Raw genomic sequence first — 12,727 nt, 5'->3', positions numbered from 1 at the left:
TTACTAGGTGTAGTGCAGGTGTATCCCAGTTCCAGGCTGGTGCAATGAAATGACGTCCAACCAGGTAGACGAATAGCTGTGGTCAAGTTCAGAAGATTTAACAAATGCCTGTCTGCTGCTTTAAACGTTCATTTGATTAGATAGTACGCACCACGTGATCATACACCACACGCTACACCGCCCAGGACGTAGTGAAAACGATGCAGACACCAAATATACTACTTCACACCAAATCGACGAAGTAGACGAGTTGGTGTCCCACCGTGTGACCTACTACACGCTTCAGTGCAAAGAGAGTAAAAATGTGCAGCGAACTAGACTTGTTTGCTCCAGAGTATAGCGGATTGGTCTTGTGTATCTTGCAAAAGGATAAGTAGAGGAAACTGCGGTGAAATGTCTTGTCAATCGCAAGCAAAAATTTCCGGCTTTGTCGCCTTTTCGAGACAGACCCAGTGCTATCAATTTTATGTTTTCAACTTATGGTACACCAACTCTAGCTACGGTGTTCATTTTTAAACGTATTCTTGTTGATCCTCTCCTTACTGTCATAAAAAGAAGTATTTTAACATGATACATGCTGATAAATCATCTTCAAAGATAAACACCTGGCTTTCTTGAAAAGTGTGTATCGCTTCTGATGTTGTTTTTTTCTTTCATATGTTGCAGAGAAGGATCCAGCGTTAAGGCAAAGAAGACTTAGATATTTAGTGGACATCCTTGCAGGACGTTAACAAACGTCTCACGTAATCTACTATATCCCTTTAATAGGTCAAACAGATAGTCGTGTGATATTAGATCTACTACTATGTCACTATAACTCCTCTGTTGATTTTTGTTTCCAGGGAACGTTGTTATCTGCCGAATACCGCACTGTCTATTATCATGCGCTTTCTAACTCCGTGCTCCGTCTGTTCTCTACTGTCGGTCTCCCCGATGGCGTAGTGATGTCGTCGTCGTCTTGTAACCAAGAGGTCCAGGTTCGATACCCGGTGGAGGTACATAGTGGTTCGGATTCCACTTTAAACTGTAGGTCCAGTCCCTATTACCCTTACTGTGCATAAAGTGGACGTAAAACACCAAATCAATCAATCAATCAATTCTTTACTGTCCTTTGTAGGTAACATGACACTGGTGAGATTTTATAGTACTGAAAGAGGCATCGATTTTTAAAGTTTGATTTTAATTATTCTCAACCCGTTGAAGATTTGATATCTGGTATTCTAGGATCACATTTATCTTTCTACTCTTACCATTGTCCAAAATTTATTCGTTTTTTTCATTCACGCAAACTCTTAGAGTATTCATTTCCCCCCCCCCCCCCCCCTTTTATCACTCGAGATCACCTTTACACAGGTAATATTATCAAAGCAAAAATTAGTATCTGAACCGCATTTCTCCATAATCTATATGCCGTAATAGATTCAACTCCTCCAAGAAAAGCAAATGTTTAAATTCGCATACTGGATGAGGATGATGTCATATTAATTAGCAAAGGAGGAGGTGGAAGTGAGAAGTCTCTCGTATTCATATAACTTCCTCTTGAATAAATTAACCTCAAATTTCCTTTGTTATGCTTGTGCAGCAAGTTCATTCACGGGGCACCGAGAGAGAAAGAGAGAGAGAGAGAGAGAGAGAGGGGGGGGGGCGTGTTTGCATGCAAATCATAATAGAGTCCCCAAGAGCTCTATTGCAGTGGGTCAGCTCCTCTTGAAACGCATTTTTTTGATAATTCTGAGTCCTCCGAAGACTTAGACAACGTAATCTCAAGATTTCAGGTTTTGCTTTTCTTTCTTGGATTTGATTGATTGATTTGCTTTATTTTACTTAGCTTCTTGTGCCACTTTTGGCTAATTTGCCAAGATGGAGATGAGTGATGATATGATGAAATTGATGAATGGACACTCACAAACTTCCATGCCCAGGCCAGGATTCGAACCCAGGACCCCTGAGGTCGTAGCGCGATGTGCTAACCACTCCGCTACGGGGGCCGGCTCTTTTTTGGAATGATGTCTGTCAGTGCCAAACGCGAATTGAGGCTAACGAGGCAAAGCTCTCCCGAGACACCAGAGAAATGTGCAATGATGATGCCCTGTCCTGGACGCCTCTTCCATCTAAGGAGGCTCGGATTTCTGAGGAGTAGAGAACTCATAGATGACGTCAATCCAGTATTTACGGATTTGGATGTGGTGAAGAGCTTCACAAGAGATTGTGTAGTCAGGGACACTCGCTTCACTCAGTAGTTACGCAGTTCAGTTCTTAATACAGTCTTTTTTCCAACGTGCAGGTACACCGACATTGTTGCATCATAAAAAAAAATCAAAAGACTCAGCATTTCGGCACTACTAAATAAGGTGTGCCAGATGGCCTTTTGAAAATCGAGATGAGAACGAAACGCCCAAGCATCGTCCTGGCTTTCAATCTGGAACCTGATATTGCAAAGTTCAACGCTGATATTCTAATTCCTAAGGGTTTGATAAGAAGAGCTCGGCGCAATATAGTGATATGCTACATTTTATAATTTTGAAGAGACACGCGTTTTTTTTTAATCCAAAAATTGCTCACTTACGCCATGTTGGAACATAGCGTGCTTCTCCAAAAGTTTAAGCCTGAACGCAGAGAAGAAGAAGAAACTCAAATAACTGTGGAGTCATTCGTTGACAAATTTAGAAAATTGGGAAGAAGAGTGTAGCTCCGAAGTTTGACAGAAGTATGGAATATCAATATCTTGCTCCAAGTCCTTCATATTCTTAGATGTTTTCGTAAGGCATTTAGAAGAAGCATTATGTGGACAAAAATTATAAGGTATCACAGATTATAACTCTGCTTCTATGACGTTGTTTGGATGAATGTCTCACAACACTGTAAACAGCAAAATAATTAACGCATTACTTTCTCATTTGCATTATATTTTAATATGCATTATATTATCTGGTACAATGGTCTTCGGTGACCCATTGTGTTTAATCTGCATCCATACTCGCGTGACAATTATATTTCAAAACACGAACAAAGTATTGTTCAAAAACACTAAGTTGCTGACCAAGGCAGTTTATTAAGATAAAAAAACACTTAACAGGTAACGTTTCAACCCTGTATCAGGGTCTTCCTCAGACGAAGAACTCAACTAAAAATCTACTTTTTTAGTTGAGTTCTTCGTCTGAGGAAGACCCTGATACAGGGTTGAAACGTTACCTGTTAAGTGTTTTTTTATCTTAATAAACTGCCTTGGTCAGCAACTTAGTGTTTTTAATATGGAAACAAGGATTAAATATACTACAAAAGTATTGTTCGAATATTGACACACATCTACTGACTTGTGTGTAAAGGTCAAAGGTTGATTACAGTTTGGGTCTCTCCTCTTAATCAACTTCTCAGCTTCTTATAAGGCGAGGAGCCACAACACCTTAATTTACACTCCTATGTGTAGGAAAACAGATGAATTTTACTTTCATTAGTTCATGTTGGATTCCCATGTACAGTGGAATCCATGAGTTTTACCGTGCAAATCGTCCATTACTATTTTCATTAATTCTTGTCTTACATCCTATGTGTTTTTAAGCGATGGATTTGTATGTATGCTGGTGCCAAAGTTGTCAACAGCTTGTTTGAGTTTTCATATAATTCTTGAAGCTCCTATTGGGTCAAATAAAGTGCATGGACATTGTGATGGTCAATTTGCATGGTAATACTCATGGATCCCACTGTACATAAGGCAAGATATAACAATATAGTTTCCAAATATCAATTATACTTCTTTTTCTTATTTTATATCACCCTATCAACGTTTATATTCTGTTGACTTTGGTCAGGATTTCTGTTATTGTAGTTCTTCCGGGTTCGGTAGATTAGATTGTCGCAGATTGGAATCAATTATTTAAGTAAATCTCTTTTATCTTTGCACTGTTTTATTGTGAACACTTTCTACATTTCAAGTCTACATTTTTGTGCATATCCCTATAGAAGCCAGACAAATGGAGTGGATAATTCTGATAAAAGGAAAGAGAATGACACAGGAAATGGAATTTTCAATCGTTGTAATCCTTTATAGAGTATGATTCGTTGTTGTAAGAAAATTGGACATTCTAAGAATAAATGTTGTGCATCGGGGTTTTCATTACCACATTTGCAATTTTGTTGAGTTAGAATATGAATTTTTGATAAGTGTGTTGGTGTGCATACGTGTCCTGTTCTTAATCTATTGATGAAAACTATGACTTGCCGTGGAAGTTTATATGAATGAAACCATGGATTTTTATTTGTAAAATCTGCTATCCATTTATATGTATTACCCACTACCATAAATTGTTCCTTGCATCAGTCTCTCCAATGATGATTTGTTTTTTACTCGAAGTAATAAATATGTGTACCATAATCTGTTGAAACTTATGTGTTGTAAATATCTGGCTTTCTTAGCATATATGTTCACTCGTTCATTTCCCACATTAATATTTTGTGCTTTAATATAACTAAATTGTATATCAATGTTTCTTTTGCGAGCAAATTGAACTTGTTAAATATTAGAATATTGAATATAGACTGATGGCATAATTTAGAAAAGATGTAGCTTGTAATACACTCAAAGCATCTGTAAGTAGAATATTTTTTTTGTTACCTTCGGATATTCCACATTGTTAAGCTCTGTATAGTGCGTAACTTTCCGCGGTGAAAATAGATGAGTCTATAGGTAAGCTAAACTGCTGGTATTTTTTTTCCTCTGGGATGTAATAGGAGCATCCTATCCTTTGGTTATCCTTTGAACCATCGGTGTATATAATTACATGTGATGGCCATTTTTCTCTGTACAATACATGTAGTCCTAGATATCCGAAGTGTATTGTACGTACATTGTGTACGTAATGGTATATCAAGATGATAAATCAACGGATGTAGGAGAGTGAAAAACTTGGTTTGAAATATGAGGTGGTTTGTGGATTTATAACATCGGCTTCAGCCCATTGTTTTTGTATTTCAAACAATTTATTAAATAGACGAGGATGATTTTCCCAAGATTTAAGGAGGAATTTTATTGTTAATTGAATCCGCCTGTGACTGAAGGATGTTTCATTGCTCTCCATATATAACGCTTACATTGGAGCTTGATTGTATAAGACCTAGACAAATTCGCAATGCTTTTCTTTGTAATATAACACACTTGCAACACAGTTCGAATTTTAATCGTCCGCTATTCAGATAAACCAACACAATTATACACACATTCAACGAAATGTTTAAATCCAATATTCTTAAACATATCAAAATAAATTATTAACTTACAATTTGTCACATCTGTCTCCGTGTACATTTCAACGCCGATATGATCGAACATTCTAAGGTTATCAGATTTTGATCTATTGTTTAGAGTTACACATACAGGTTGGTCGTCAACCACAAATTCTCAAAAATGCGTCATACGGTTGAAATGTCAGTGATCACTGACAAGGCCGTTACAATATTCATCGTTGTTTCTCAATGCAGAATAATCCATGACTGTTTCTTACCTTTCTGGAGGTCTGCAGCTTGTGAGCTCGCAACGTTTTCGCGTCGTCTGCGATCTGCTGCTGGAACACTTCGACCGCTGCCAATCGAGCCTTCGCCAACTTCTCCGTCTCTTCCAACAGCAGCTGCCACACGGTCCATACATTCCTGGAATGATAGGAAAAATATCATAAGAACAAAATCTTCAGAGATAACATTATATATATGGTGGTGTATAAGTGTGGAAACACCAATTTGAAACTAATACGGTTGGAGAAACACGAATCGAACTTCCTGATACATGATAGAGGGAAGGTTGAGAACTTGTAAAGGCATGTTACCAATATGGCGGCCATCTTAAAGACCGCCATATTTGAATCAACTTAAAATGAATGGTGATTCGGTGGTCGATTTTCAATTTCACCACCGTAGTTCTTGTCATAAAAATCCCGAGATGGGCACGGGTGGTCTTTGTGAGTGTCCCTCCATCGATGTAATTTAAAGAGATGAACGATATCGAAAATTTGATATCGCGATATATTGTCAAGCAATATCGTCACGGACGATACGATACGATATTTTTTCCGTATTGTGATATCGGCGTTGTATCGTCTCCACGATATATATTGCCATAAAATCGTGACAATATATCGTCTAGTTCATATCGCCTGGACGATATTTTTCCAATATGGTGATATATCGTCTGGACGAAACATCGCCCGACGCTAGTCATGTACTCGTCACTCATCCTCGTCGTCGCTATTAGCCAAAAGTGGTAGAAAAGCAACGCTAAATAACAAAAATGTAAACGATTCATTGCAAAGAACACCGTGTCAGGTCCAAGAAGGGATAGCATTTCACAAGAAACAGGATGTTGTGTTTCATTCCACAGTTTGAATGCTGCTTGAACACCAAATGTTTTTCAGCAGGTAGTTTGATAGATTTCTCGATATTTCTTCGTCAACTTGGTAATCTGTCTGAGTGACATTCGTTCACATATTCTACAATGACACGATGCAATAATAGCAATAATAATGATATTGTTACTAGTGAATCATTGGAGGGTGTCTAAAATCCTTTTATCCTTCCAGAAGCGACCCGTTCAGAAAGCACACAATTGTCAACCTCACTTATTTATTTATTTATTTATTGGATGGAGCCCAATTATAGTACACCCTGGACTGCATTTTACTAGCTAGGATCTGGCGACTGGACTCATGGCCAGTATGATCCTCCATGGAGCCCGTGTTGCGTTTTCTCTTTGTGTGTTTATGATTGTGCATCATCCTTTTCATCTGATTATCTTCATCTTCACGATTAGCCAAAGGTGGCAGAAATGCGAAGTATCAATCAAATAAACGAAATCAAATCAAATCAAATCAAATCGTATCCTTCCAGATATTAGATTTGATGGTAAGTACGAATTCACTGCGTAGCTTTGATTGATTGAATGAATTGCTTTATTTTGCTTCGCTTCTTGTGCCACTTTTGGCTAATTTGCGAAGATGGGATGAGTGATGATATGATGAAATTGATGAATGGACACCCACAAATAACCATGCCCAGGCCGGGATTCGAACCCGGGACCCTTGGCGTTGTAGCGTGATGTGCTAACCACTCCGCCACGGGGGCCGGCTCACTGCGATGCGGTAGACAAGTGCTGTCGTTGGTTTACAAATGAAAACGACTTTCCATTTGCGACAACAGAAATGTGTAACGAATTTTAAAGTGAAATACCAATAAGTGTTAAATTTAATAATATCTGCGTGGATTTATTCACATACGTATTTATATTGGAATTCATATATGAAAATACAAAAAATATTTTATTTATTTATTATTTATTTATTTTATTTACGACTTTGTTTACATATCGTATCATATCATATCGTATCAAAAATGAAACTTCCAATATTATCTCGTATTTACATAGGATTTTGGATTAAATTTTATATTACATTTATTGCAAAGAAATTGCCAAATATTTAATACTCCTACGTCTATTACTAATGTAAATTTGAAAAGAGAAGGAACTGTTATTTATAATACTGTGCGTTATAAATTAAGAATTGTTAAATTTGCAAACCTATTGAAAGAAATACAGGACTACGAGTATTATTTATCATCAGATATTGAACATTTACTTATCTTTTGAAATGTAAACAGTTTTGTTTATTGTAATTTTATAAATTTTCAAGAATTAGAGTCATTCCAAATAAATTAAGAAAGCTATTTGCTGGCTTTTCTTTTGAATAGAATCATATTTTGTTTTCTGATAAAAATTACTAAATGCAGTACGTAGGTAATAATCATAAGTTAATTACTGATAGTAACTCGTTTTAATTAGTTTCCAAATTCAAGTACTTAGGAGTAATAATAAGAAATGAAAATTATATCAAAAAGGAAATAAAAAGTAGACTTAATTCAGGAAATGCGTGTTAGTTTTCTCTTCATAAACTTTTGTCTTCTCGTATAATATCTAAGAAACTAAAAGTTACAATATACAAACACCGTATTTTGTCTGTAGTATTATATGGATGCGAAACTTGGTACCTTGCATTAAAAGAGGAGCATAAATAAAATCCTTAGGAAAATATGTGGATCTAAAATGGATGAGGAGGCAGATGAGTGGAGAAGGTTACATAATTCAGAACTACATAATTTGTATACATGTCCAGATATTATTAGAATGATTAAATCAAGAAGACTTACAGTCGGGACGCGCTAGCAAGCGGCGTGGGACCACCCACTCTGGTAGCGACGCGCTGTTGCCGGATTGACCTACTTCAGGATTTTCGCGAGCCCACAGAAACATGAGGAAGGCTGAACTACTGCAGCTCCTTATGTTACACAAACCCCAGTTCCCCATATATCGAATAGACAAGCTTGCAGAAGAAGCGGGACATACGGTGGTCCGTCTCGCGCCTTATTATTGTATGTACAATGCAATCAAACTTATTTGGGCACAGGTCAAAGGGCTGGTAGCACAGAGGAACACTTTGCCACCTTTTACACCGTCTAAAATTTTGCAATTGACAGACCAGGCTATCGGGGATGTGACAGCAGATAGGTGGCGTTCGGCTATAGAACACACAAGGAAGATTATTTCCGAAGCATGGGAAAAGTAGGGAGTTGAAGAGCAGCAAATGGAGGATTTTGTAATTTCACTTGGGCGGGAAGACAGCAGTGACAGTAGTAGCTCAGATGAAGATGTTCCTTTACCAACCAACAATGAAGATGATCTTGGGATAGCGCCACTGTAATGGTAGCCGGTAAGCAAAAACAACTGATTCTTTAACTACTACTTCTGTTCTTTCATTCATTTTTTATGTTTTTACGTACAGGTAGCTCAAAGCATTAATAACACATGTACCAAATGTATCATTAATGTTAAGGAAATCGAGCAATTGCCACGCGTTTCGTTGTAATTTATTGAACTCTGTATTGCCAGAGCCTGCATTCTCATATAGCTCCCAAATTATCTCACTTCACACACCCACATGTGGCTCCCCGGTGGCACAGTGGTAGGGTAAGTGTTGTAGCCTTGTAATCAAGTAGTCCTGGGTTTTATACCCTGTCGAGGCACATAGTGGTTCGGATCCCACTTCCAACTGTAGGTCCATTCCAGATTAGCCGTAGTGTGCATAAAGTGGACTTTAAAACACCAACTCAATCAATCAATTCACACACAATTGATTTGTTCTTGATAAATTCTTCTCCGTAATACAGTAACTCAGTTCTGTAAAATTCTGTTTTGGAGGTGATTTTTTGTAGGTTCTCCAAAATAAAATTTAAAAACGTGTTAACGAAACGAAGTTGTACGTAATTTGTTTCTACGTAATTTGCCATAATTTTCAAGAAATACATTTCATTTGTACGTTCTGAAGCTTCAACAATCGCGGCGTGACAAAGAAGGCAAAGAGAGGCGGCATGAAATCAAAGGAGAACGATTTGCCACAGTGTTGTTCATAACACAAGACGCATTTTCTTTTGTTGGTAATTGTGATAAGATACAACATAAGTAAAAAGATGCCGGTAGCTGATGCTTGCAATGTACCATAATAAAAACACAACAAATGATCTTTCAGTGAAGGTTTTCGGTTGCTGTGTAGTTAGCGTCAACCTACAAGAAACTTCAGATTCAAACTTCTAGATTCGTTAATTTATCACTTTACGACGGAAATAACATATATTAGCATACTGATACGTACGTGCTTAATTTCGCGTGACACTTTTTTCCCGAGCTTGCCAACAGCTGACTAGCCTGTCCGTGTGTTTGTGCGAACGTGGCAACGTAGAAACCCCCCAGCCACATGGCAGCCAACGAGGAGACAGAATTTGGTCACGTTCTGCCGTTCTGCGTTCTGATTGCACGCCGCTTCTTATCGCGTCCGTACTGTAGGTGGGCAGGCCATGTGGCACCAATGGGAGAGGAGATAAGAGTTTGCAGGATTCTTGTAAGAGACCTGTAGGAAGGCCAAGACGAAGATGGAGGGACAACGTTGAGATGGACCTAAAGGAAATCGGTAAGGATGGAAAAGATTGGATTGATTTTGCCCAGGATATGGACAGATGGAAGGCGTGTGTTGCTAGAGCCATAAACCTTCAGGTTTAAGAAGGCTAGGGAGTTAGTTAGTTAGTTTGACCGTTTCACCACGCTCGGCAGCCGAAGCGGTAGCTGTTCTCTTTTTTTATCTTATCTTCAATTAGATCATTCATATTCACTAATGTTATCATGTTAAAATGCAGAAAAAGGGGGGGGGGGTAGAATTAACGAAAAGTTATCTAAATAATATAAGCATTTGAATCAACTAACCAAGCAGTCAGAAGGCATATATCAATTGAACTGGGTGAGCAGATGCGACCGAAAACAAAAAAGGTCAAAGAGGAGAGTCGAACGTATCCACCGGAGCAGAGACTTGGTAATTCCGTCCTCTTTTCCTCCAGCCAGACATCCGCACACATTGTTCAGCCACGGAGGCCCACGGTGTGCATAAATCCAATTTCCTTGAAAGAAACGTCGCAAGATCCTCTCAGTGATATTAATAACCCGAGAAGCCAAGCGAAGTCCGTTCTGCCTGCTTCAATCGTATTCGCAGCCTCTTCAGAGCAGGATGATTGGATTTACCTCCGGCGTTGACGAAGGGATTACATCTTCGGTTGCCATAACGATGCTTCCACGAACTCTGGACGCTTCTTTCTTCCCATTGGTCTTCGGAGCTAATTATAGCAACGGCGAATGAGTTTCCGTCTCCTGAGCTACGAACTTCTTTATCTCGTTTCAGCTCTTCGTTGGACGGCCATCTCCATGCGACCCAGTGGCGGATTAAAGACGTTCTCTTGGAGGGTGCGGACACCTATTATGTCCCCCCCCCCCCGAACTTTCGGCGCCAAGCACACTTCCCTTGCAAACTACGATCCTACCATATATGTCATAAAATCACTGTCGTGACTAAAATGTTCGAGACCCATCCGTGTGTCATGTCCCCCCCCCCACCGCCCCCGCCTTAATATTTCTTGCACTATGAAGGAGGTTACATTTAAGAATTCCATGCTCATAATGTTTTTAAGACAATAGATCCACATCTTGTGGCTGATGTTTATTGAAAGAAGTTTGCATTTCACAGCAAAGCAAGTAATGAATATGTATTTAACACATATCGTACAATCAAGATACAAAAAAGAAGTAACGATGTTAAATTCAGCATAACATAATTGTTTGAAAAACTAGAACATTCACTTGCGTGCTTTGGCATGAGCAAAGTGTTTCACAGCGTGTTCAACGTTTAGGCGTTCCGTTTACCTATGCTCATTGTTCAAAATTGACATGTTTGTTTATCTTTCCCGAGGAATACTATTCCGCAGATAATATTTTATTGGCTGAAGTTTCGAAAGTGCACGTTCTACAGAGGCCACAGTTGCGGGTAAAGTGAGGAGAAATAAACACGTAGTAAATTAATCCGGGAAAGAAGTGTAATAGACGTGTTCCAGGATGAAAGCAGTGACGTCACGAATGGCCTACAGTTTTGTGATCAGAGGCGTACTAAAGTGGGGTTGATGGGAGTCATAATCCCCCTTTGTCCTAGTATTTCTAAAAAAGAACGTACACATCCTATCAAAAATCCTGGGCACGACACTGATTGTGATATCCACCATTGCATAGTGTATGAATGTATTGGGTGCACAAGATTAGAACTAACGTCCCTGGTACACTTTTGAAGTTCGTTTTTTGATAAATCAAGGAGCACCGTAGGACAAAGAAACGATTTTGTTAAATGCCCGCAAATCTCTATTCTATCTGCTGCAAATAAGATTAACACAAGCCTGTGTTATTTAATAAGTGATAAATAAGTGATACATTATTGTTTTCTTCAATTTCATCTTTATTTAACTGTAGAATTAAGAAATATTCATTCTAAATATTTCTTTTAAAAAGTTGGACGGGGGTCCACTGCCCCAAAAGCTTGAAGCACCGTTTGAACCTCCGGTTTTTATAGAACTGTATAAAATACTACAACTTTTGCTGAGCACACGAATCATTCTATGTTGTTTAACTTCAATAAAATAAGACTAATAGATTTCTCAAAAATCACAACTAATTTATCTTTCAGTGACTGTCGGGAACAATGGAGCAGCTTAACGTAGGTCTTGCTGTTCCAACAGGCAAGAAAAGCATTGCTGTGTCACCTCCCATAGTTGCTAATGTTTAGCTCTTGGGTATGTCATAAATTGCCTCAGTGTTTGATATATATCATATCAACTTTGCAAATTTATAAATAACTAAAAAAAAAAAATCTTGCGAGATGCGCAGAAGTAGAACGATCGCCTCCCCGAGTATTCAATTTGCTCTTGCAGAAAGCTAATGAGATTGATACGAGTAGTTCCCCTAAATGTTTTCATCATCACCCTAGTGGCGTTCAGGTACATGTCAGCTGCTATCTCTCTCTCTCTCTCTCTCTCTGGCTACGGCCTTTCCACAGCAACTGTGCATGCAAAAAATGAGTGAAGAGGCGGCCATCTCCCGATTCCTTTGATCCACTCTAGTAATATTATTATAGTCCTATTATAGTCGACCTTAAGTTCATTTCGTGCTTATTTTTCGTCGCCCCTCCCGCTTCCTTCGTCATACTTACGTTGGTTTGCCCCTGCCTCTCGTCGCCTCCTATCTTTCGTTGCCCCCTCTCTCTTGTCGCCCCTATCTTTGGTCACTCTTATCTTTAGTCGCCTCCTGTCTCTCATCGCCTCATTCCTT

General features: G+C 38.7%; 1 protein-coding gene across 1 annotated transcript in view; it reads right to left on the bottom strand.

Moving 5' to 3' along the window:
* The window catches only part of nwk (FCH and double SH3 domains nervous wreck), a 431,276-nt gene that overhangs the window by 203,156 nt on the left and 215,393 nt on the right, over positions 1–12,727 (bottom strand). Inside the window, exon 5 of the mRNA XM_083126323.1 lies at positions 5,499–5,643. Coding sequence (XP_082982449.1) covers positions 5,499–5,643 — 145 coding nt within the window. The remainder of the gene's footprint in view (positions 1–5,498; positions 5,644–12,727) is intronic.

The sequence above is a fragment of the Lepisma saccharinum genome, chromosome 8 (assembly GCF_977018435.1).
Source record: "Lepisma saccharinum chromosome 8, izLepSacc3.1, whole genome shotgun sequence".
In the NCBI taxonomy this organism is placed as follows: domain Eukaryota; kingdom Metazoa; phylum Arthropoda; class Insecta; order Zygentoma; family Lepismatidae; genus Lepisma; species Lepisma saccharinum.
The sequence above is the reverse complement of the archived record's forward strand: the minus strand, read 5'-3'. Positions and strand labels throughout refer to the sequence as shown.